At 45.2% G+C, this 27,017-nt stretch overlaps 1 protein-coding gene across 1 annotated transcript; it reads left to right on the plus strand.

Annotated features, from left to right (window-relative positions):
• Positions 1-724: 724 nt before the first annotated feature.
• On the plus strand, positions 725-27,016 carry mfn2 (mitofusin 2). Its single transcript, XM_028582806.1, has 18 exons — positions 725-1,074; positions 2,640-2,821; positions 4,849-4,984; positions 6,958-7,120; positions 7,268-7,392; positions 7,691-7,799; positions 7,930-8,037; positions 9,845-9,998; positions 10,304-10,371; positions 10,888-11,009; positions 15,891-16,017; positions 16,248-16,352; positions 17,017-17,119; positions 18,088-18,308; positions 22,263-22,418; positions 22,770-22,966; positions 23,074-23,208; positions 23,956-27,016. Exons 2-18 carry the CDS (start codon positions 2,644-2,646, stop codon positions 24,023-24,025), a joined length of 2,277 nt encoding a protein of 758 aa, XP_028438607.1. The 5' UTR covers positions 725-1,074; positions 2,640-2,643; the 3' UTR covers positions 24,026-27,016.
• Position 27,017: the final 1 nt, after the last annotated feature.

Below are 27,017 nucleotides of genomic sequence, written 5' to 3' on the forward strand. Positions count from 1 at the left end.
TTCTCTGTTAGTGCTTCGACACAGAGAGAGCCTTCTACTCTATTGTGACCAGCAGGAAAAAGTCATGACAGACCACCCGATTGCATCTTTTTCATCATCCAATATCTCCTATCTGCATTTTAAAGGATTTAACCCCAAATGTTTTGAGTGTAGCCCCAAATGTATTTTAGAAAAGTTGACTGACAAATATGAAACCGGACAATAGCCTATGTAAAGGTTACTTCCCCAACAAAAGACGCAAAAGAGGAGGGAAGAGTAATAGATGCCTAGGCTACATGTGTGCTGACTCAGATATAATTAGAAAAGTTGATAAATAAGTTAATATATATCAAATAATATTGAGGAGAATAAATAGATGAAAGCAATACAGAATGTCTAAGAGCCTTATTGCAATATATTTCATTATATTTTTATAGTTTGAATTGTCCCCTATGTTTCCCTTTACATGAAGATATTTCCAGCATAAATTGATTCAGAAAAAGGTAGAAATAGGAAATGAATTGTTTTAATGTTCAAAATGTTGAAATGTATCAATGATAATGTTGTGACAAAGAAGCAAAGGGTGAAATTTGTATTTATTTTTCTAGAGTTCCACCCCAAACTATAGAAAATGGGCTTTTATTTAGAAAAATAAAATTAGAAATACAAATTTTGCTAAGAACTGTAGAAAACGGGCATTTATTTTGAAGGCGCATGAAACAGGGGGCGTGGCGTGAGCGGCATCAAAACATCTTACCGCGATACTTGTGCTTTAAAATGTCGATCGAGCCCAACTTGTCAGGGAAAGACTAAAGTGGCTGGTAATGTGCTGAAACAAAGTGCTGTTTTGGGAACAGAAAACAACCTAGTTTGGAATACATCTATCTATTGGGAGTCAAACCTACGTTGCTCGCTGACAGTGCTCCAAAACAGCCTGTAGCTTCGTCAACCCTGGGCTCGCTTGAAACATTTAGCGACGCCCCCTAGCATCCACTGCGACTAGTCGCGCAGTAACGATAGCGATTAGCTTGTAGCTTTCAAACCCCAGGAGCCAGGATGCGAGAGGATTCTTTGTGAGGAACGACCCCATCCACGGTAAGTCACAAACCACAGTTAACTAGCTACAGTTGACAGTCTGTTCGGATGGATACCGTAGTACCTTAGCTGGCTGCTTATCCAAGTTAACTTCACTGTAGCCTAGTAGGCTAGTTAGCTTGTAATTTAGCTAGCATGGATTTTTCCCCACTCAGTGCGTTGTCATGTCAGTCAGGACTTATTGTATGCATACAGTCTCTGCTCGTTAGTCAGGATGAGTAGCTACAGTTACAGCCAGTTCACGTTAACAACACAAGGATGGGGACTGGTGTAAGAGACTAGCTAACGTTAGACATGTCACGTTAGACAGATTGACGACATGCATTTCAACTAGCTAGCTTGCGCTGATACTAGCGTGAACTTGAAATAGATTTCGGCTGGGTGTGTATTGTCTCTTTTCAGCCTGGGTTGGTGTTGGTATTACATTTAGCTAGTACGTTCCCCTGTTTTTAAACTAGTAAAGGCGGACATTCAGACCATGCGTACAGTGTTACCTTCAAACTGTGCGAAAGGTCAAAGCAGAGTAATGGCCGTCACCATACAGGTGGACACGGTCAAGTCAAGACTTGACAAGATAAGTAATATATAATACAATAAATACATTCTAAATAGTGCAAAGGTAAGGCAAAACCAAACCGTATAGAAAAGTAAAGAAATTGAATAGAAGTCCAGAGTTGTTGGGGGTCAGAGGGGAGGGGAGGCAGCTGAGCTTACTGACAGCCAGCCTGGGGAGTGAAGCTGTTCTGGTAGAACAGACTTCGGAGGTTCCGGTACCTTCTCCCAGATGGCAGGACTCAGGAGGCACCCACAATGCTTTGCGGGTGATGCGGATTCTACAGATGTCCAGAGGGGAGTGAGGGGAGTGGGACACCAACGATCCCTCCACTAGTCACAAACTCTACTAACATTAACATTCAAGTCTGTTGAAGTTCAATAAGACAGGTGTACAGGTAGTTAATGCTATTGCTATAAGGAATATTCACCTAACAAGGTTGCAAAAGTGCATCAAGGTTATATGTTTCAATGCATGAATTACTAAAGAACGTGCAGGATCATGCAGATTCCAGAGGAGGAAGCTAAACATGAAAACTTACAAACATACAGAAATATTCAAAATGTTCAATTGCAAGCCAAAACAAGTTATTGAATTACAGATGGTTAAAGCTGGCAGTATCTTATCTTTGAACTATCAGTTATTCCCCAAAGAGACCACAAACCAGAGAGAGAGAATAAGACACTAAACAAAACTGAAATTGATGTACTGGCTAAACCATTAAAATACAGATAGACCTACATCTCTCAGCCACACCCAGTTATTCTCTCACACATATTCAATGTACTACGGAATGCTGAAAGATAGTGCTAGATATTAAGTCCACCAGATAGTTGTCCATCCAGTCTACAGTGACATGGTGAAGATATTTAAAATGGATATCACGTTTGCACCCCTGCTGTAACTTTTTTCTCACTGACTTTCTTTCACTACCAGTGGATTTCAGTCAGACATTTTTGCCAGACGTGCTTATACGGGTGTTTTTGTTTTTATGTCTTATCCCCCTGTCCAGTGCCATGTCTTTGGTTTTCCCTCGACCCAACACCAACGCAGTACACGGCAAGAAGGATAAGAGACTGATGGCGGAAGTGAATGCATCGCCACTCAAGCATTTTGTCACGGCAAAGAAGAAGATCAACGGGATCTTTGAGCAGTTGGGGGCCTACATCAAGGAGAGCGCTTCCTTTCTGGATGGTACCCTCCCACCTGCCATTTTCTAGCCCCTTACACGCATGCACCTCTTTATGATAATCTGAAGGCAATGTAACATGTTTGTCTCCTCATCTGATTAAGCAAACTCCCAGGTGACTTTTATGTAAAAAAATCACGGCTACAATCTCACTAGGTCGGACATGTAACGTTTCACTTTTAGCACCGCGTGACTGTGAGTTGAATGCCATCAGATGAACATAAAGGCTGCAGCAGTACACAGTTAAGCATGGAGAGAGAGAGAGAGAGAGAGAGAGAGAGAGAGAGAGAGAGAGAGAGAGAGAGAGAGAGAGAGAGAGAGAGAGAGAGAGAGAGAGAGAGAGAGAGAGAGAGAGAGAGAGAGACATCCATCCATCTTTCTGCCTTCTAAAGTAACTGATACATTTATTATCTTTATCTTTTATACACAGCATGGGCGTAGATATCTCACTCTGGGTGGGGGGTCTTTGAAGTTGGCACAAATAATACAGCCCAAACTTTACTTATAAAGGATATGTGTACACAGGAAAGCCTTACTACTATTGTTAGTGGAGCAGGGAGATGTGCCATGTTCTTTCTTCTCAAAGTGTCTCTCTGATTCAATGAAACAGCTCACTAAATTGACCAACATATTCTTCTTCAAAACCATTGATTTATTATTTATTGCAGTGTTTTTAAGTTGTTTACAATCAAGCCACCAAAATACAATGCATTTGAACTTAGGTTTATAGGTCCACCACGCGGGCATATTGTAATTATTAAATGATTGTGTGTCCCGCACATAAAGGTTAGGTTTTGTCTCTTTCTTAGATATTCAACTGTAGCAAGCCCATAATACTCGAAATATCCAGGCCCAGGCACTGAGCTTTCTTTGTCCGTCCCCCCCCCCCCCCGCATGAACAGAATAGTTGAAAAGGCTGCTGTAAGTTCTCTGCAGTCCCATTCACCTGGGACACACTATAGAGCGGATGCAAGTGTTTGTGCTTGTTACATACCTAAGACTTGACACAAGCTCAAGTGACCAAAACAGTTTGTCACAATGGGTAAGGTAATGTTTTTATACAAATTCCAGCACACTTCTAAAACTACTTTTTACAACTTGTTTATTTACCAATTATTTTTTTAAAAGTACATTTGTGAAATACATTCCACATCGATATTATTGTAGCTGAACTTGTATAGAAAAAAGTCATGGTACTTTGAAAATACTGCTTATATTACATTACTGCTGGCTTCTGCTCTCTGCTGCTACCGGCAGTAAGATGAGTGCTTAGGGACGTCAACAAACAGATTTATTAATTTAACTTATTTTTTTAAAAGTAAGTGCTGTAGTACAACTAGCAGGAGACAAATTATAATTGAGGTAAGTTTGGAGACACTACCTTATGTAATCATTAAATTAATAAATATGTTTATTGTGTCTCTTTTCGGTGTTGTAATTTGTAGACGTCCCTAAGCACTCTTCTTACTGCCAGCAGCAGCAGAGAGCAGAAGCCAACAGGCAAGTGTTTTTTAAAATAAACTCCTGGTGTACTTACAAACTTTCCAATCCATCGTTTTATGAGTACATAACCTATTTGTACTAGTGTAGAAGTTTGGTATCATTTTGGGCATTATTAGTGGGGTAACTTACGAAATACACAGTGGGATCCATTAGCGCCTGCATTAAGCTATTCAGCTGATAATGCTAACTCTCCCAATGTTCGATCCAGGTGAAAAAAGCTTCTGGGGGGGGATTTTTGGCTCGAGGTCATGGTGCAAAGGACCCTAGGGTGAAATTATCCGAACCATCACTTTAAGTTTGTAATTCTGGGACCACCTGTAGGCATGTTTATCTGGCGTGAATAGAGAGACCCCCCCCACCACCACCATCACCCTCCCTCCTCCTCCTCCTCCAACACACACACACACACACCATATTTGACATTAGTCTAAAAGATATGCTAAATCTGATGTAGTTAGGTTTAGCTATCTAAGGAAACTCCACATATAACCAGACTGATTGGCCTCCGTTTGATGACTCCACATTACAGATACTTACAAAAATGAAGAGCTGGACCCAGTCGCCACAGAGGAGCAGGTCCAGGAGGTCCAGGGCTACCTGGCCAAGGTGGCAGGGATTGGAGAAGTACTTGCACGCAGGCATATGAAGGTGGTCTTCTTTGGGAGGTATGTCTGGACTCAACAATAATATTGTTTGCCACTGGCCCACATAGCTGAACTTACCGATGTTTACAGCACCTCTGTTTTTATAAATGTAGTTATTCCAAGGTACACATGTGGGATTTTATTATGTGGGGCTTAATTTTGAAACTGTAGAAATGCCTGATTTTGAGCCTGTATATAGTCAGAGATGTCCTGAACTCAAATATATCAGCTATTGTCAGACGTTATGGAGCAGGGATCATGTGACATAATGCCTTCTAAAAGGCTGCTGAACAGCGAGCTCTGCATCACTTTGTTACGTTAATCCTTTTTAAGAGCCGTAACCAGGGACACATTTGTGCTCAGCTTGGAAGAGAAACATTGCGGGAGCCAAGGATGTTGAAAGACAAGAAGTCCTGGGTGTGTGGGGATATTAAAAACCCTCTGCTCATCCTGTGGACCTGAAGCCGTGCAAGACCAAGTCGGCGGATGTGTGCTCGGAGGTAGTCTCATAACATAGCGAATGGTATCGATAGCATCTATGCTGCACTAACGAAGATCTCAGGTGACATGGAAACATAGACAGTTAAATAAGTGGACAAAGTTGTTTCGACGGACCAGTGGAAGTGAATTAGAAGTCACTTTTCCGGTGCTGGCTGAGCGTTACTGAGCAGCCTCCAACTGAGCTTGAAGACGTAGATGTGACGTGAGCAACGTGTCTGAAAGTTGTAAGTCTTCTGGTAGCTGTGTCAAGAGAAATCTCAATCATTCCCAATCTTGCAGAAACGGAGAGCGTAGGTATATGTAAGGAGATAACATAGGCACATGCTAATTATTGTTAACTAAAATGCTAGTTAACATTAGTAATTAAACTTAAACAGCTAATGTGATTCGAAACTGCCTGCGAGCTTCTCCTGTACTATACGGTAATTCCTCTACTGTGCGACAGTAGGTCGCGTGATTATCACACATCGTTAGCCTATTTTTACAAAAACGTCTGCTACGGAGCCATAACGTGAGATACAAGGTAATGGAGCTTTTTATACGTTGTTGTGTTTCTTTAGAAATAAACAATGGACAAATAGTCTTTAAACGCTTCAGATATAAAGTTATTCGCTGTCAAAGTGGCGCCAAAATGAATGGCAGTCAATGGAATGCTAACGGCAGGTGATGGCTTGATAGCAACAAAATGGCTCCATAGGAGCTACGCTTTTTTGGACGCTCGCTTACCCCCCTGCATGGAAAGCCTGTCAGATATTCGCCACGCTACCGCTTCGATGGAGACAACACTTTCCGCCTTATTAACCAGAATGGAGGAGGTCGTGAAGCAGGTGGAATATCTGGAAACGGCCGAGAGAAAATGGCAAGCTAATCTACCAGCTAGAAAGAAAGCTGGAGAGCTGCTGTGGTAGATAAAAGAAGACATGGAGTCGTGTTCGAGACGCAATAGTGTTCGTTTTGTGGGCGTTCCCGTGGGCAAAGAAGTCCAGGATCTGGGCTAAGCTAGGCTAGCGGTTGGTGCGTCAGACAGAGTTACGACACACACAGAGATGAGAAGGGTATGTATGGACTTGTCTAACTCTGGGCGATACGCTGAATAAGCTATTCACAAAGTCCCAATACGTCGGCGTGTTCCTTTAACAGAGAACAGCCATGCGTAGAGCCGCTGCTGGCTCAGCAATGGCTGGCTGAGTCATGCTGTTGGTTTAGGAAACGCTGGATTTGATATGCAGCGGCGTTTTTCTATGAGCGGAGCACTCATTTTAAACATCAATAGGTCGATCATGTTCAACGAATTGTGGGAAAGCCCAAAATGGTGATTGCAATTATTTTCAATGAATTGTGCAGCCCTAGTTTTAAAATCCAATTCTGTGTCGCTGTAAAAAAAATCTACAAATGTTAAATTTGACCTGAAACTAGAGGATTAAACCTAGAATAAAAGTAAAGCTGTGGAAAGACTGCAGGCGTGGCTGACAGACACGTTGTTTGTTCTGTAGGACGAGTAATGGGAAGAGCTCGGTGATCAATGCCATGCTCTGTGACAAGGTGCTGCCGTCTGGAATAGGACACACCACCAACTGCTTCCTGAGGGTGGAGGGCACCGATGGCAATGAGGCCTTCCTGCTCACGGAAGGCTCCGAGGAGAGGAAGAGCATAAAGGTCAGCACAAGTCACTGATCACACAGGGCAAATAGTTTTGTCTCAAACGCCACACCTCCGATCTCAGCGACTCCAATCTGTAGAAGTGGAACGTTGGTCTTTGCTGTGTGTGTGAACCTGTTGGTTGCCGATGTGTGTTTTTTCCAGACGGTGAACCAGCTGGCCCACGCGCTCCACCAGGATGAGGACCTGGACGCCGGCAGCTTGGTCTGCGTCATGTGGCCCAAAGCCAAGTGTGCTCTGCTCAGGGATGATCTGGTGTTGGTGGACAGGTCAGACGTTAACGCTTTGTAATCAACAAATTCATTTCCGTCACCTGTTTGCAAAATAAACTTTAAAACGTAATTTATGTTTGACAATTAATCCACAGTTAAAATCAATAGTAGTAATAGTAGTAATATTGAGTGGACATCAAAGTCTTTCCTCATAACATGACTGGAATCCATTGCATTAAAATGTCTTCTAGCACTGAAGTGCAGCCCCAGTTGTTCACCTCTTTAGAAATGTGTGCCATGCTCACTTGCCGAGCACTGCAACTGGAATATTGTACTTTTCTGTTTTCCCCTCCAGCCCAGGGATAGATGTTACCACAGAACTGGACAGCTGGATTGACAAGTTCTGCCTGGATGCTGATGTTTTTGTTCTGGTGGCAAACTCTGAGTCCACACTGATGCAGACGGTGAGACATGAGAGCTGCGTGTGTCTGCCAGTCAGCTCTGTTGTATGACCAGATCGTGAACTAATCGGTCAAACTGTTGTAGCAAATGTCAACGCAATGCTAATGTGTGATAAATGATGTCTTCCTACAGGAGAAGTCTTTCTTTCACAAGGTCAATGAGCGGCTCTCTAGTCCCAACATTTTCATCCTCAACAACCGCTGGGACGCCTCAGCCTCCGAACCTGAATACATGGAGGAGGTCAGTCGGCTTCACAAAACCTCTACACTAGGGAACGCACCCGGAGATTTAAAACACTCCACCACGTTTAAAATGTCGTACGATGTATGCCTGGCTCTTGTGCCGCCATACACCAGTGGTTTGTGTAGCTTCATGCTGCAGGTAGTGAGAGGGATGTCTACATCGAGTATTTGTTTTGCCCAATCTTGACTCATCATATCGACTATAGGGCAGGCTCGGGGACTGCAGCAGGGGGTAGGACAGCAGGGTCCACGCCGGAGGTGTGATCACCAATGGATTTTTAGGGACATAGTCATTTTATCATATTAGTCAGTTATCGTGGTGGGCCATCCCCAGACCTAGTCGGAGGGGATCGGTCCACTGCTCAACACGCCATCCAGGGTCGCGAGCCGGTCTCCTGTGTCTCTACCGGTTGAAAGTTTGGGGTCACTTAGAAATTTCCATTCCACTCCATTATAGAGAGAATACCAGCTGAGATAACCATAATTGCAAAAGGGTTCTCCAGTGTTTTCTCAGTTAGCCTTTTAAAATGATATCCGATGAGTAAACAGAATGGGCCTTTGGAACATTGGATGAATGGTTGCTGATAATGGGCAATGTAGATATTTCATTAAAGATCAGCCACTTCTTTCAACAACAGTCGACGACCCTTTTGCAATTATGTAAGCACATGATGTAATCTGAAAACTGCTGCTCTGATTTAAAAAAAAAAAAAACAATGCAACTGCCAGCTGGTATTCTGGCAGTAATGGAGTGGAATGGAAATTTCTAAATGACTCCAAACTTTTGACCGGTAACATACAGACAGAAAATGCATACATACTGTACATGCATACATACAGAAAGTACATCCATATTATTTAATAATTTCCCTCAGCACACTCAGCAGCTTTACTACAGACCATGTCAAAGTGTTCATTGGTACCGAGAGAGAGAGAGAGAGAGAGAGAGAGAGAGAGAGAGAGAGAGAGAGAGAGAGAGAGAGAGAGAGAGAGAGAGAGAGAGAGAGAGAGAGAGAGAGAGAGAGAGAGAGAGAGAGAGAGAGAGAGAGAGAGAGAGAGAGAGAGAGAGAGAGAGAGAGAGAGAGAGAGAGAGAGAGAGAGAGAGAGGTTTTAACCTGCTGCTGACGTAGCCTTAGATTAGACAGGTGAACAGCTTATCTGCTATTACCATTCCCCTCACTCCCATCTGGTCTGCAGGAAGTGACCTAAGGATCACCTCCTGCGTAACAGGCCTCTCCATTCCCTGACTAAAATCCTGTATTCTATTTTAAAGCCTTCTCAGTGACCTCCGGTGTTTTCTAGCCATGTTGATACTACAGGTTTTATTTGTCCAGATTTAGAAATATCTGCAGCTGAGACATGACACCACACCCAGTTTCATTGAAATGTGTTCATTCCCAGGTTTTTGAATGAATAGACAGAAAGCAACACACGGAGTACAACAGTTTACTCTCAGATTGTCTAATGTTTTCTACGTGTTTCCCACAAACAAAATGTTTGGCAGCTAGGGTTGGGCCAGTGTAAAGTTTTTCAAACCGGTTTGATATTAAGCCAAACACCGGTTCGGTATACCGCAGTTTTATCACTAGCTGTCGCACATTGCTGATGTAGGCTAGTTTTCCATTTGCCATATTGGTTAAAATGACGAATACGGGTTTGCATAAATCAAACCGGTTTAAGCTTGTATACCGGGCCGGCAAAGCCGGAAATCGACCCAGCTCTTAACGCTAGCAGCTTGGTGACTCAGTGGTTACTATTGTTGTGTTACAATAATGTTTAATAAAGTGTTGTTGTTGCTGTGTCAGGTCCGCAGGCAGCACATGGACCGCTGCACCAACTTCCTGGTGGATGAGCTGGGTTTGGTGGACCGAGCCCAGGCCAGTGACCGCATCTTCTTCGTCTCTGCCAAGGAAGTCCTTCAGGCTCGTGTGCAGAAGGCTCAAGGAATGCCTGAAGCAGGTAGGGATGCTGGTCACTGTGGATTCTGACAGTGTTTGTACGCTCATGAAAAACCTTGAATTGAATTTGAAATCGTAAAAGGTTTTGGAAAAGTCATTAAATAGTTTGATTGATATTTTAATGCTCTTCAATGAATATCAGTTTTGACTTGTGTAGACCTTGTGAAGACCCTCGTCGTCTTGTCTTGGAGTAAAATCCGTTCCGCATCACCATCTACATATGGACGATATGTACCGTAGCTTTGAAGGAACACACTAAATGTGGACTGTGTGGACAGTTTTCTACAGTATTACATCTTGTTTCAGGTGGAGCTCTTGCAGAGGGATTTCAAGCCAGAATGTTTGAGTTTCAGAACTTTGAGAGGCGATTTGAGGTAAGATGCTCATACCCGTAAGAACTAGGCATACGGTTTTAATGGGTCACAAGTTTCAATACTCGTATACGTTTGTAGGCAATGCTTACTTCCATGGTTTTATTGGCTATTCGTTTTATTTATCACTGTGACTTGCCTAACACTCCAGCATTGATGGAAGGAGGCTAGCAGTTCCCCCCTGCTTTCAGTATTTGTGCTAAGCTAGTCTAAACATATTCATGGGCCTTTTTCTGTACTAGACACACAGAGATGACTTGGCTAAGATGGCAAACAAGCACATTCTCCCTAAAGTGCTTCACTGTTGACTAGTGTAACTTAAGCCCTACTTTTATTTGATGACAATTTCTGACTGAGTCAGTGTTGTACATTATTCATTGTGTAAAGTAACTAATTAATCCAGATACCAAAAGTTAATTTGCGATTGGACTGGAGTAGTGAAGTATCCAGTGAATCATGCAGCCCATCCTTTTGTTCTTGAGTTGATTGGATTGTTGGCCTGTCTGCTGCTGTGTGTAGGAGTGTATCTCGCAGTCAGCGGTGAAGACCAAATTTGAGCAGCACACCGTGAGGGCCAAACAGATCTCTGAAGCCCTGCGCCGCATCATGGATTCAGTGCACATTGCTGCACAAGAGCAGAGGTGAGTCCGGTATTAAAAGCAGATGGTACAAGTGTACAGATTGAGACTGTATATGAACCAAAGACTGGAAACACGGGTATGCTGGGCGGATTGTGCCACTTGAAGGATTACCAGGAGAAGGAGATGGAGCAGTGTACCCTCTTAAAATACCACAGAAGAAGCTGCACTGTGCTTTTACTCACGCAAACTGAAAATAGTTCGCCCACAGTAACTATTTAGTTAAAAATTAAAGCTTGGTGTAATACAGTGCATTTCATGCATGAAAAGTTTGCATTCTTAATGGTTTATTTGTTATATTGATTTTATGTGGTTATTTGGTTATAGAGCTGGGCGATGTGGAGAAAATCCAGTATCCCCATATTCTTGACTAAATACCTCGTCGATATTTCCACGATATTGTCGGGTTGAGTGTCGGTGCTTTCAAATACAAATGCAAAATATTTTCACAATGAGATTTTAGATAAATAATCATCAGTAATGGGAATTAATGACTAAGTGGGTAAAGGCACATTATAGAACAGCTAAAAACAGTCTGGAAAGTTAAGAAAATGACGTCGCTTTACTGTAATGTAAAACCAGGAGACATAACCATATTGCCATAAAATCTAAGACGATATCTAGTCTCATATCACGATATCGATATAATGATCAATATATTGCCCAGCCCTGTTTGGTTATATATTAACACCTAGCAACAATGTAGTTTAATTGTATTTATTTGTGTATAATAATTTAGAGGTGATTTGATATGTTTGCTAACTTTCTGGTGCTAATGTGTAATGTATTAATGTAATGCTAACGGATAATAATATAAAACAGGCTTATAAATTAAAGGAACACGCCGACTTATTGGGAATTTATTTTATTCACCATAACCCCCAGAGTAAGACAAGCCGATACATTCCCTTCTCATCTCCGTGCGTGCTGTAACGCTGTCTGACGGTTCCAGCATTAGCTTAGCCTAGCACAGATCCTGCAGGTAACTGGTTCCAACAAGCATACTGCTCCAAATTGTGACAAAAGTGACAAAATAACGCCAACATGTTCCTATTTACATGTTGTGATTTATAGAGTCACAGCGTGTACAAAAACATAACATGAGACACAGCCATCTTATAACAGTAAACAAACCATCCATCCATCCATCCATCCATCCATCTTCGTCCGCTTATCCGGTGTCGGGTCGCGGGGGGAGCAGCTCCAGCAGGGGACCCCAAACTTCCCTTTCCCGAGCAACATTAACCAGCTCCGACTGGGGATCCGGCGTTCCCAGGCCAGGTTGGAGATATAATCCCTCCACCTAGTCCTGGGTCTTCCCGAGGCCTCCTCCCAGCTGGGCGTGCCTGGAACACCTCCCTAGGGGGCGCCCAGGGGCATCCTTACCAGATGCCCGAACCACCTCAACTGGCTCCTTTCGACGCAAGGAGCAGCGGCTCTACTCCGAGCTCCTCACGGATGACTGAGCTTCTCACCCTATCTCTAAGGGAGGCGCCAGCCACCCTCCTGAGGAAACCCATTCGGCCGCTTGTACCCTGGATCTCGTTCTTTCGGTCATGACCCAGCCTTCATGACCATAGGTGAGGGTAGGAGCGAAAACTGACCGGTAGATCGAGAGCTTTGCCTTCTGGCTCAGCTCTGTTTTCGTCTGGCGGTGCGATAGATTGAATGCAATACCGCACCCGCTGCGCCCGATTCTCCGACCAATCTCCCGCTCCATTGTCCCTCACTCATGAACAAAACCCCAAGGTACTTGAACTCCTTCACTTGGGGTAAGGACTCATTCCCTACCTGGAGAAGGCATTCCATCGGTTTCCTGCTGAGAACCATGGCCTCCGATTTAGAGGTGCTGATCCTCATCCCAACCGCTTCACACTCGGGTTGCGAACCGATCCAGTGAGTGCTGAAGGTCGCAGGCCGATGATGCCATCAGGACCACATCATCTGCAAAGAGCAGCGATGAGATCCCCAGCCCACCAAACTGCAACCCCTCCCCACCCCGACTACGCCTCGATATCCTGTCCATAAATATTACAAACAGGATTGGTGACAAAGCGCAGCCCTGGCGGAGGCCAACCCTCACCTGAAACGAGTCCGACTTACTACCGAGAACCCGGACACAGCTCTCACTTTGGTCATACAGAGATTGGATGGCCCTGAGTAGAGACCCCTCACCCCATACTCCCGCAGCACCTCCCACAGTATCTCCCGGGGACCCGGTCATACGCCTTCTCCAAATCCACAAAACACATGTAGACCCGGTTGGGCATACTCCCAGGCTCCCTCCAGGATCCTTGCGAGAGTGAAGAGCTGGTCCGTTGTTCCACGACCAGGACGGAATCCGCATTGTTCCTCCTCAACCCGAGGTTCGACTATCGGCCGAACCCTCCTTTCCAGCACCTTGGAGTAGACTTTACCAGGGAGGCTGAGAAGTGTGATACCCCTATAATTGGCACACACCCTCTGGTCCCCCTTTTAAAAAGAGGAACCACCACCCCAGTCTGCCACTCCTTTGGCACCGTCCCAGACTTCCACGCAATGTTGAAGAGGCGTGTCAACCAGGACAGCCCCTCCACACCCAGAGCCTTGAGCATTTCTGGGACGGATCTCATCAATCCCGGGGCTTTGCCACTGTGTAGTTGTTTGACTACATCAGTGACTTCCGCCTGGGAAATCGACGACAATCCCCGTTATCCTCCAGCTCTGCCTCTAACATAGAGGGCGTATTAGTCGGATTCAGGAGTTCCTCAAAGTGCTCCCTCCACCGCCCCTATTACCTCCTCAGTGGAGGTCAACAGTGTCCCATCCTTACTGTACACAGCTTGGATGGTTCCCCTTCCCCTCCTGAGGTGGCGAACAGTTTTCCAGAAACACTTTGGTGCCGACCGAAAGTCCTTCTCCATGTCTTCTCCAAACTTCTCCCACACCCGCTGCTTTGCCTCTTTCACGGCAGAGGCTGCAGCCCGCCGGGCCCTTCGGTACCCTGCAACTGCCTCCGGAGTCCTCCGAGATAACATATCCCGGAAGGACTCCTTCTTCAGTCGGACGGCTTCCCTGACCACTGGTGTCCACCACGGTGTTCGTGGGTTACCGCCCCTTGAGGCACCTAAGATCCTAAGACCACAGCTCCTCGCCGCAGCTTCAGCAATGGAAACTTTGAACATTGTCCACTCGGGTTCAATGCCCCCAGCCTCCACAGGGATGCACGAAAAGCTCCGCGGAGGTGTGAGTTGAAAGTCTGTCGGACAGGGCCTCCTCCAGGCGTTCCCAATTTACCCGCACTACACGTTTGGGCTTACCAGGTCTGTCCAGAGTCTTCCCCACCCCTGACCCAACTCACCACCAGATGGTGATCGGTTGACAGCTCTGCCCCTCTCTTCACCCGAGTGTCCAAAACATACGGCCTCAGATCAGATGAAACGATTATGAAATCGATCATTGACCTTCGGCCTAGGGTGCTCTGGTACCAGGTACACTTATGAGCATCCCTATGTTCGAACATGGTGTTCGTTATAGACAATCCATGACTAGCACAGAAGTCCAACAACAAACAACCACTCTGGTTTAGATCAGGGAGGCCGTTCCTCCCAATCACGCCTCCAGGTGTCTCCATCATTGCCCACGTGTGCGTTGAAGTCCCCCAGCAGAACAATGGAGTCCCCACTGGAGCCCCATGCAGGACTCCAGTCAAGGTCTCAAGAAGGCCGAATACTCCGAACTCCTGTTTGGTGCATATGCACAAACAACAGTCAGAGTTTTCCCCACAACCCGCAGGCGTGGGGAGGCGACCCTCTCGTCCACGGGGTAAACTCCAACACAGCGGGCGCTCAGCCGGGGCTTGTGAGTATCCCCACACCCGCCCCGGCGCCTCACACCCTGGGCAACTCCGGAGAAGAAAAGAGTCCAACCCCTATCCAGGAGTATGGTTCCAGAACCGAGACTGTGCGTGAGGTAAGCCCCACCAGATCTAACCGGTGGCGCTCCACCTCCCCGCACCAGTTCCGGCTCCTTCCCCACAGAGAGGTGACGTTCCACGTCCCCAGAGCCAGCGTCTGCCGCCCGGGTCTGGTCCGTCGAGGCCCCTGACCTTCACTGCCACCCATGTGGCATCGCACCCGACCCCAACGGTTCCTCCCACAGGTGGTGGGCCCATGGGCTGGAGAGATGGGAGCCACGTAGCTTGTTCGGGCTGTGCCCGGCCGGGCTCCGTGGCAAACCCGGCCACCGGGAACTATATTCTCAGACAGGCTTGCTGCGAGCATATCACTCTGCCCAAGTATTATATTCTTCCACCTGAGAATATAGTTCCCTGTTTGTTTACAGTTAGAGGACGGCTGTGTCTCATGTTACGTTGTTTTTTGTACACGCTGTGACTCTATAAATCACAACATGTAAATAGGAACATGTTGGTGTTATTTTGTCACTTATTGGGAGCAGTAGGATTACTGGAACCATTCACCTGCATGTTCTGTGCTGGCCTGATGCCGCTGGAGCCGTCAGACAGCATTACAGCACTCACGGAGATGAGAAGGATATGTATCGACTTGTCTAACTCTGGGGGTTACGGTGAATAGGCTAAATTCCCAATAAGTCGGCGTGTTCCTTTAAAGTATCAGAAAATATTAGTTATCTTATTAAATCAACAATGTTTCTCTGATGCCTTTTAAGTCAAATTGGAAATCAATTAAACTGGGTATCTGCCAAGATACAAAATTTAAAAAAGAACTTCTATTTCAGATTTTATCAGAATCTGCTTAAAGGCCAATTCAGTATAAATGCATACAGGGAATGTGGCTCAGGCTTTTTGTTGCTCTCAAAGTACATACAAAGTTGTAGATTTTACACCGAAGTATAAATCACGCTTTATCGTGTGTGCGTGTGTAGGGTCTACTGCCTTGAGACCAAAGACGATCGCCAGGACCGATTGGAATTCATAGACAAGCAGTTGGACTTGTTGACCATGGACTGTAAGGCCAAGATCAAGAAGATCACTGAGGAGGTGGAGAGACAGGTGAACCCAACATGACATCATTACAACCCAGCTGGGCGTTATTTTCTTCCTGAATCTCCGTGATGGTTTGTGCAGTGATGGACTTGTGGAATCTAATTATTCCCTCCGTTAAAATACAAGTCTAGCCTAGTAAAAGAAGAAACTTTTCAAGTTCTAAGTCCCGATTGTCCTGGTTCAGTTGGTTCTACTAGAGGGCAAGTTTTCACCCCTTTCTGTCTGCTCATGTTCAGGTGTCTAATGCCATGTCAGAGGAGATCAGGAAGCTCCATGTGCTGGTGGACGACTTCCACATGGACTTCCACCCATCACCAGTGGTACTCAAGGTCTACAAGAATGTGAGTTTAACGCAGATATTCAACAGACTTCTTTGTCCTTAATGTGAGCTTCACAGGGCAGGCTGGAATGGAGCCCAAGCCTTCTGTCTATACCTGCCACGTTTTTGATTTCACGAGTGTGTACACAGCCATACTGTACTTTTTGGGAAGTCTTGTAGACAGATGCCATGTCTGGGTGTCACATGAGCCAATTAGCCATTAACTGTAGAGTCCACATGGCATACATTTAGTCATTTTCCTATGTCCGTATGGACCTTTGCGCAGACGTCCATGTGTAGCCGGAGGCCAAACCTCTCTCTGTCCCTTAGGCCATGTCTGTTCCACACAGTCCATTTAGTATCTTTAGCGGAGCAGAGAGCTACTTCACGCACGCTTCTGGGACCGGCTGGTGGAATATCGACCTTTGACTTGCATCGCCGCGACTGCTCGCTGAGGCCATTGGGCCTCCGCAGAAGGATAAAAAGGATGTAGCTTTTCTTACAAAAATAAAACACTATTTCCACTTTAAAACAATATGTATTTAGTTTATTGCTTATTAAATCATTGTGTTTGCAATGTATTCCCCCCAGTATCAGTTATTCTGGCTCAGTGGTCAGGCAGCAGTAGCATGGATGTACATGTGAGGAAACCAAACGGCAGCGTGTGTTTTTCCTTTCTTTTTTAGGAGCTCCACCGGCACATAGAGGAGGGTCTGGGCAAGAACATGTCCGAGAGGTGCTCCACCTCCATCACCAGTTCCCTGCAGGCCACACACACCGACATGATCGGTAACTCACCTCCTGTTTACGCCGGAGACTACTCCATTCACCTGTCTAACACTGACCACAAACATCCCTCTACACTGCACAGGCTGCACCATACTGCAGACTCTACCTACTGGATCATTACATTCACTTGATATCTAAACATTACCACTCTGCTCCGATCGCTCTCTTTCGTTCGTTCACTGGCACCGCATTTCCCGTCTCTCTCTCTCTCTCTCTCTCTCTCTCTCTCTCCCCTCTCTCTTCAGCAGCATCTCCCGTCCCTCTATCTCTCTTCAGCAGCATCTCCCGTCACTCTCTCTCTCTTCAGCAGCATCTCCCGTCACTCTCTCTCTCTTCAGCAGCATCTCCCGTCCCTCCCTCTCTCTTCAGTAGCATCTCCCGTCCCTCTATCTCTCTCTCTCTTCAGCAGTGTTCCCAGAAGGACCTTAAACTTAAAAGTGGTAGATGAGCTTGCGTGAAAATATCCAAAACTTTTATTGAAAATTTGCGTCACTGCCGGTGTGAATAATTTTGATGTGAAGTATTCGCAGCCGAGTTGGTGGGATTGCTGTGAACAAAGTGCAAACGCCGATACACTGGTAAGAGCCAATGAGGTTCCAGCTAATGTAAATAGCTCACGTTACTGTATTGTGTCAACAGTTAACTTCACGTAATATTGTATGTGCCGTTTTCTTTTGCGGGGTGCAAATGTTCCACCAAAACAAGTTCCTTCCAGAGTCTATTTAGCAGAGCCACCGTCGCTGCTTCCGGAGCTTAGTGCCGCCCAAGATGATTGTGATTGGTTTGAAGAAATGCAAACAACCCAGAGAGTTTTTTTTTTCCCTCCTATCCCAGAATGAATGTGTGGTGTAGCTAGACCTTACTTCACTGCAGTATCCTTTAGTGGAAACGAGTATGTAGCCACGCGGTTTGTCACTGACTTGTGTGTGTGTGTGTGTGTGTGTGTGTGTGTGTGTGTGTGTGTGTAGAGGGTCTGAAGCCTCTGCTGCCCAACCCGGTCAGAGAGCAGGTAGACAAGCTGGTTCCCCGTCAGTGCTTCAGCCTCAGTTATGACCTGGCCTGTGACAAGCTGTGCAGTGACTTTCAGGAGGACATCGGCTTCCACTTCTCTTTGGGCTGGACCATGCTGGTCAACCGCTTCCTGGGCCCTAAGAACACCCGGCGGGCCCTCATGGGCTACAACGACCAGGTAACACCTTCTGGAAGATAACATCAGTGTGTGTGTGGCTAACGTGACTGCAGTCTTTTCCTCGGTCAGCTCCTGTGCTTCTGCGGTGGCTCTTGGCCGCCACTTTGACGCTGTTCGTCTCTTTATTTATTATTTTAAAGAAAATCTTTTGGGCACTTAAGACACGCAGCAAAGGGCCGCAGGTTGGAATCGTACCCGCGGCCCCTGCGGCAAGGACTGAGCCTCTGTAAATGGGCCGCACGCTCAACCAGGTGAGGCGCCCCTGTTTGTCTCTTTCAAAACTAGAACAGCCAGCATTCCATTTTCCTCCCAGAACTGCAGAGTGGGGGATTTTTAGCCTGCATTCCCACTGCCTGCAGTCTGTGAGACGGTGCAGCGAATACGCAGGTCTGCCCATTCATTTTGAATGGGGGGTAGTGCGCTTAGGCTGCATTGGTGGGGGGTCGAAATGATTGTCTGCCTCTAACACTGTTAAAAACACTTTACGTTTTTTTAGCTTTGACAAAGCGTTTGCTCATGTTTTCCACTCTCTCCAGCAGAATGCTTCTTCTTCTCCCAGTGTGGAGTCTCTCTCTGACCACACATTTAAAGCAGTTTGTCTCCCTGTGGTCTGTTCATGAAGAATCATACAGATGGGTTTGGAATTTGGAGCAGTTTGGACAGCATTGGATGTTAATAAACTGTGAATTAAACCTAACGACCGAACAATAAAGGTTGAGGAAAGAATTTAGAGGAAAAAAGGCGCTGCCATAACTCTGACTTTTCTGTGTCAACCCTTCACGGTAAAAGTCCAGCTTAAATTCACTCAGAGCATTTCGCTAAGAGGAAGCTCAATAAAAAGGCATTTCTACCCTTCACAATAAAAGCCCAGTGTTACGAGAGCAGTGTAAGTTAGAGCGAGAATGCCAGGTAGGTTAAACGAGTGATGTCAGTGAGGGAGTGGTTGAGCGAGGAGACTAGTTGGCGGTGTTTTTGCGAGAGTAACGTAGCATACGAGTGAATGCAGTGTGAGGAAAGCGAGAGGAAAAAGCATTTGCAAAGACGTAAAGTCAGCCTACAGTCAAGAATAAACAACGAGCTCCTCAAGACGCGGTGGCTTCACCTGTTGTTTATGCGGTATTGGTAAAGTGAAGAGTGGAAATGTCTCTCCTGTACTTACTGACTACGGTCTGGGAGCCCCAAACAGAAAAGGTCGGACACCAACTTACCTTCACTCTGATTATAAGATGAAACTCATTAAAAAGGCAATTTTAAAATGTATTTTAAACATCAAGCCACTAAGCCCGTTTGGAAATCTAAACCTCTCCCAATCCCACACTGGATACACTTCCTCAGATGAGCTGTAGAAACTTAGTGTCCGGCGCGACCAGTGATTCAGAGAGGCGCTTTAGTTTTCCAGACACAATTTCCAAGTAATGATCACCTCCAATCAAAACTCCCAGCTCCTGTGTCTCCATTCCACTCACTGCTGCGTCAGCCAGGTGCGTGCGTTTACGCTCCAGTTCTCTGCATGCTTCTTTTCTCGCTACCTTGATGATGAAGGAGCCATAGACAGTATATAATGGACCAATAGACCCCGTTGCTCTGGACGGAGACCAGTGAAGGCTATTAGAAGCACTTTTCCGGTGATGGCCAGCTTTACTGCGCAGCCTCCAACTGAGAGAATGTGACGTGAGCAACGTGTCTGAAAGTTGTAAGTCTTCTGGTAGCTGTGCCAAGAGAAATCTCAATCATTCCCAATCTTACAGATACGGAGACTGTAGGTGTATGTAAGGAGATAACATGGGCACAGGCTAATTATTGATCACTAACATGCTAGTTAACATTAGTAATTAAACCTAAACATCTCATGTAAGTCGAAACTGCCTGCGAGCTTCTCCTGTACTATACGGTAATTCCTCTACTATGCGACAGTAAGTCACTTGGTTATGACACAATCGTTAGCCTATTTTTACAAAAACGTCTGCTACGGAGCCATAACGTGAGGTACAAGGTAATGGAGCCTTTCATACATTGTCGTGTTTCTTTGGAACTAAACAACGGACAAATTAGAGTCTTTAAACGCTTCAGATGTAAAGTTATTCGCAGTCAAGTGACGTAAAAAAAAAAATGGCGGTCAGCGGAATGCTAACAGGAGGCGATGGCCAGTTAGCAACAAAATGGCGCCATGATGGCTCGAGTTCTGAAGCGAAGCTTACCCCCTTGGAAGGAGCACATTTGAGGTGTTTCTTGTACAACTAGATCTATATTTTTGCCATTTCTGATATTGCTTAATCAGGTGCAGTAGGTAGGATTGGGAATATCCAGGATTTAGCAAAAGAAAATTTTACATCGACAACATCTCAGTCCTTCCCCCTCTTTCCGCTAGGAGCCGGATTTTTTGTATTTATTTATTTTTATTACCTGCTTCATGTAGTTCTACTGGAATATAGGGTCAGTTTCAGCAAATATGACAGAAAATTAGTTCTATAAGGCTTACCTACTGCACCTTTTAATTTCACTTTATTGCAGGTGATGTGTTTTGGGTCACTGGAGCCAAATGTGTGTAGTTTTGTACAATGTCAGACATGATAGACAGATGGTTCATCCAATCACCTGCCAGGTATTTTTTGAAAGGGCCGGCCCTTCTCCAAACAGTTCCAACAACTTGTCGTTGTTTGATAACATTAAAAGTGAATTTAGGCTTTGCCGTGGCCAGAGGCAATGTGTTTTCATGTTGTACGGATGTACCAACATACGTACGTAGGTACATATGCACGTCTGTCCATTCTTGTGAAGGCAATACCTCAGCACCCCCTGGAGGGAATTTCTTCAAATGTTTTTGTTGGGCTGCGTAGCCTAAGCACTAACTTAGGGCGTTTTCATACCGGTAGTTTGTTTGCTTTGGTCCGAATCAGCTGGTGAGTTTGTAAACTTGGAGCGATTTGCCCTCTGTCGGTTTGGTTTGGTACCAAAATGTGCCATTACAAATCACGCAAGAACGTCCACTCCTCTTATTGGTTGGATGTGTCTGGGGGCGGGAGCAAGAAAGTAAATACAGGAAGAAGGTCCTGTTCTGGAGTAGTACATATTTCTTGCATCTCCATGGTTAAACCAGCTCATTTCATTAAAATTATCAGACATTGTTTGGTGAGAGACGTTACTACGTCTGCTCTGGTCACCGAGACTTCGCTCTGCTCTGCCAGCGTCTGTCTCCAACTTTGGCGGCAGCTGGTTTGACCACGGAGATAGTGTGACGGACGCCCGAGCTTGACCGCAGTCTATTTCTGTGATAGAAACACTGCAAGCTGCTACAGTTTGCTGCTCTGCTGCATCGCAGATTGCTAAACACACTACAGCCATCAGCTCAGACTGGAGGAGCATATATAGTTGGTGCGGTTCGAGTACGAATCACGTTTTCACCACAAACGAACCGCTCTAGAGTTCAATTGAAAGCGTACCGAGACCACCTCTTCAAGCAGGTCTCTGTGCGCTTGTTTGGTCCACTTTTGGTGCACACCCGAGTGCGAATGCTGCGTTCTCACCTGCCCTGACGAACCGCACCAGCGGGACAAACGAACTCTAGTGCGATTCAACCGAACTAAAGGCTGTCGGTGTGAAAACGCCCTTAGAGTATTGTCATAAATTAAGTAACATTAGTTGTAAAGCAGCTAAAAGGGCTTTTGAATAAGTTATTTTTAATGTGAGAAAAGGATATATTAAAGTTTTTTTTTTTTTTTTTTTTTCATAGAATAGTTTGATTTGAATTTGTGCTTATTAAAAAAATGGTGTAATGAAGGGATAAATTACTTTAGAAGTTATTTTTCATGATGGAGATTTCTTCGTTTCCCTGCCACATAAAGGGTAACATCAACAGCAGGACCTGGGTATGTGTATGGGCCCAGAACATCCCTCCCTCCCTGAGTGTGTGTGTGTGTGTGTGTGTGTGTGTGTGTGTTCGTGTTCCCCCTCCAGGTGCCCAGGCCCCTGGCTCTGACTCCTGTCAGCAGCAGCATGCCTCCGTTCCCCCAGAGCTCCGTCACCCAGGAGGAGCTCATGGTCTCCATGGTTACTGGGCTGGCTTCCCTTACCTCTCGTACCTCCATGGGTGTCCTTGTGGTTGGCGGCGTGGTGAGGAGACAGACACAGACACGCACGCACACACGCATGCACACACAGAAACTGATGAGGAATAAAGGCCTGGGTAAAGAGGACAAAGTGAGGTGTGGAGTAAGGGGTGTTTTTACTTTATGATGCATGTTTGAACATTGCTCATTACATAATGCACATCTTATGCCATTTATTATGAGGACTCCAGACCAGATACATACGAAAAATGTACTCTTCATGCTTGGTTGATTTAAAGTCAAATAGCTTTTTGTGCGACCATCATCCGACAGTAATGTTGATGCAGTCAGATTGTGCTTAGATATGAGAGGGAGGAGGGTTGAGCCAGACCTAAAGCTGTGATGGTGTGTGCAGATCTGGAAGGCAGTGGGCTGGCGTCTGATCGCCCTGTCAGTGGGTCTGTACGGACTCCTCTACATCTACGAGCGGCTCACCTGGACCACCAAGGCCAAGGAGAGAGCCTTCAAGAGACAGTTTGTGGACTACGCCAGCGAGAAGCTGCAGCTCATCGTCAGCTATACCGGATCCAACTGCAGCCACCAAGTCCAGCAGTGAGCATGTTAACAGCACACAGGCGTTACTATGCGCCGCGTAGTCAGTGATTTGAAGGAATCCGGTGTTTTCTAACCCTGCTTGTGTCCCTGCTGTTTGTGCCCAGGGAGTTGGCAGGTGTGTTTTCTCAGCTCTGCCAGCAGGTAGACGTCACCCGTCAGAACCTGGAGGACGAGATCACCGACATGAACAGCAAGATGGAGCTGCTGGACAGCCTTCAGAGTAAGGCCAAGCTGCTGCGGTAAGGACGAGACACACTCAGCCAACACATACGCAGCCAGACAGATTGGTGCGGCTAATTAATTCTCCATATATCCCATGTGGAGGGCTCTTTGTGGTAACCACAAGGTTGATTCATATTGGTGATAACTGTGATCTCAAAGGTCTATGTCTATGTCACACTGTGTGAGCTCATCCAATCGGTCTGAGTCAGGTTTTGAGCCATTCCAGATTGTGTGATAAATGCTCAGTGAGTTGCAGTTGCTACAATGGAAATAAGTAAAATATACAAGAAGAGACTCCTCATCAACTTGCAGATGTATGATACACGTATCAAGTAAAAAAGCAGACTGTAAGCCAGCTACATTTGAAAACACATTTTCTCTTTGTTTTGGACCACTTAGCCGAAACAAATCCCAAAAATGGAGCTTTGTAAAAACTGTTGCCACAGTGGCTCCATCTTAAATGTACCTGCTAAAGCTTAGTTTATAGTAGAGATGCACCGATTGACCGGCCGGTGACCGGAATCGGTCAATTTTCACGTGACCGGCCATGACCGGCGACCTGCCGGTCAGTCTGACATATGCCGATTTTACTTTCTGTTTCCTCTAACTCTCTCTGTAAATGTGTAGAGCCGATTACACGGCACGGCTGTTGTACTTTCTAGCCCTGTTCACACACCTTGTTACATAAATGTAGAGACTATTATATTTTGTGTGTGTGTGTGTGTGTGTGTGTGTGTGTGTGTGTGTGTGTGTTTTGTTGTTAGGAACAAGGCGGGCTGGCTGGACAGCGAGCTCAACATGTTCACCCAGCAGTACCTCCACCACAGCAAGTAGAGCACCCAGAGGATTGGCTGAGAGACTGAGAAATACCAGAGGAACATCTGGAACACCTGCCGAACCGAACCCCCCCACCCCCGTAGATGACACACTTCTGTATTTAGAAGTTAATGAGAGGAAATACTCCACAATGTTGTGAAGAGAAGACGAGAAAAGAGAAGGGATGGTTTGATGTGAGAGGAAGAGTTACCTGGTGGCTGAGACGGAGATATGTCGACCTGAGCTCCGGTTGGGTGTCCTGTGCTCAGCTGGTGACCTGTCGCACAAAACTAAAAAGTGAGTCAGCTATTAGATAGAAGCCACAACATAAAATATTAAATGGATAAAAAAAAAAAGTTTTAACCAACCCCCTACCATGCCCTCAGTGTATTTCCTGATGCTTGTTGTCATCGTTGAGCCCTTTGATGTCCAGTCGTGGTGATATGTCTCCAGACGTCTGACGCGTCTAAGCCCTGGACATCATTAGCACTGTCACAAACTCCACACTGGCCTTTTTTACATCCGATTCCAGTTAACTCTCGCCACATTGAACGTGTGTAGGTTTTGATTTTGTAAATACATTAGGAACAACGGACGCCGCCATACTGACGTAAAAAAAGCAGTCCACATGAGGGAGTAGAAGGAAGGGGCTTCTGTTAGAAGGATACTGCAACATCAGTTATTCCTCCAGCTGTTGTTGTTGTTTTCGGGAAAATGTAGCCCTTGTTCAGAGGACGAAGCTGTTGGAAATGATCTTGGTTGTAGTTGGAAAACTGAGAAACAACTGTCTTATTGACCTGCTCTCCTTTTTTGTCAGTCAGAGTGACGAGAAGGAGGACCACTTGTCCCTCTCAAAGCTTGGTCCTGTGAGCACTAGTAGAAGTGGCCACAGCTGTTGATGGTCTCAGAGTGGAGATGGCTGATTATTTAAACTACATATAAACCCCTTGGCCCTATATGTACAATAGCCTGACGTCTACATTTGTATGTAGTGTATTTGCTGTACTGTTCCTTCCGAGGGTAAACCCACATCTTTGTTTTGCAAGGATACTGAAGTTGCTTGGGCTTTGAAGTCATTGAATAGATTTTAGCATTTTAAACAACAGAGTAGAAAAATGTAAGATTCCTTTATCCTAACTTTATGGGTAAAGAGAAAATAGTGCATTTGTTGGGGGGACTGTTTTCAGTGTGAACAATGGAACTACATGGCACGGAGGAATGACATGTATCAGGCGTTGAATACTTAATAGGATACACTCATTTGTCATTCGTTTCATTCACTTTGTATTCCATAACTTTGAGGACTAGAGCCTATGTGAGATGTTATCAGCACGTGTAATCTGTTAAAGCCGGGGTTGGGCAGTTTATTTTGGCCGTCGTTGGGCAAAGATTCCGTACGTTTTTAGCATATTGTAAATCAAGAGTTTGAAGAGAAAACTAGGACTTGTGCGCCTCCTCTTTGCGCTGTTCTCAGGCTTTAGTAAATCTAGTCCGTGATGGGAGACTTTGGCCAATCGCGGGCCATTTCAGAGAGAGAGCATTCCTATGTTATTTTTTTTTAACGTCACAACCCCCGGGAATTGACCGGTTACTATCAGAATTTCATCCATTCGATCCGATAACATTTAGAAAGTGTAGAAGAGCAGCATGATTAAGTCATCGTATACCCATTCAAATTAGGCGGGGTGCTTCACGCAACTCTCAGCGGAATGAACGGAGCTCCGCCTCCAACGCTGTATCCAATTCTTATTCTACTAATACTATTATCTATGCCCACAGCTTTAATTGGCAGATGTCAGCACATAAATGCCAAAGATATGTCCGAGGACAATTAAGGAGCCAGAGTTTATATTTACTCACTCAGCAGATACACTGGTCACTGGTCATTATTTAATAACCACATTGAAAGAATTCTCATGACAAATGTTAATGTTCCTGTAATGTGTTTATGTGAAACGATAGCTCTGACTTGGCAGATTATGATATGATGATGATGATGATGATATGATGATGATGAGCCTATAAAATCCACTATTGCTCGGTCTCCGACACCTTTACATTTGATGTCCTCAACCACAAAATGTTTGGATTTTCAAAACGTCCGTGTGGAGTTCAGAGGGGATTGGGTATGTCAGGTGCACTAAAATCAAACTGCGTGGGTGTGCAACTTCATTTTCAGCTTTCTCTCATTAAACTAAAGACTTTTCTCACCATTCACAAATGATCTCCGGTGTCGGAACGTCTTTCGCGCGGCCCTGATTGTCTTCTGTACATATTTAATAAAACCGACCCAACTGTTAACATGTTTCTGATGTGAGTCTGATGGTAGCACTGGCAGTCAAAGTCTCCTGTGTATCACCACTACTCAGTACTTTTCTTTGGGCAGAGGAAGGGTTTTGTCTTGCACTGAATGCATATGTGGCCAGGTCTCTGCCAGCGTCACCTAAGGTTCCACTTCAAAACAAAGAGGTAGGAATCTGAACTACATATGATGGCGTATATAAGAGGGGCCAAATCTAGCAACAGTTCCCCTTTTTTTTTTTTTTTTTTGAAATTGTACTCTTGGTTTCTAAAATGTGTATATAATGTAATTTATTAATTTGCCTTTCAATTGGAAACAATGGGGAAAATGCTGAATGAGACAAAACCACACCAGACTGGATGTGCCTGAATTAGTCCAGTATGTAAAAGTTGTGGTCGATTGGGCCATGCTGTCAATGAAAGCCATACACTGTGTGTTGCCAATTGAGCAGGAAGGCTGCCGTGAAGATATGCACTTTATCAGTTTGCTGCTTTTTTTTGATTTTTTTTTTTTCTTTTCTTGGATGAAGTTAGTATTTTCCCCAGAATCCTCTCTACACAACACAAAGTTAGTGGTTTGGCTTCAGGAAGGTGAAAGTACCTAGCATGCAGTGTGGATGTTGTAGTTTGTTCAAATGTTCAAATATGTATGTATGTATGTATGTATGTATGTGAAAAATAAAGGTGACACCATGCGATAAACAGCTAT

The sequence above is a fragment of the Perca flavescens genome, chromosome 7 (genome assembly GCF_004354835.1).
Source record: "Perca flavescens isolate YP-PL-M2 chromosome 7, PFLA_1.0, whole genome shotgun sequence".
In the NCBI taxonomy this organism is placed as follows: domain Eukaryota; kingdom Metazoa; phylum Chordata; class Actinopteri; order Perciformes; family Percidae; genus Perca; species Perca flavescens.

Bases quoted from the DNA above. Each gene is read 5' to 3' on its own strand.
- mfn2 (XM_028582806.1), top strand. From the start codon at position 2,644: ATGTCTTTGGTTTTCCCTCGACCCAACACCAACGCAGTACACGGCAAG. The intron at 7,121-7,267 runs GTCAGCACAAGT...TGTTTTTTCCAG, and splicing joins AGGAGAGGAAGAGCATAAAG to ACGGTGAACCAGCTGGCCCA. The intron at 18,309-22,262 runs GTAACACCTTCT...TTCCCCCTCCAG, and splicing joins TCATGGGCTACAACGACCAG to GTGCCCAGGCCCCTGGCTCT.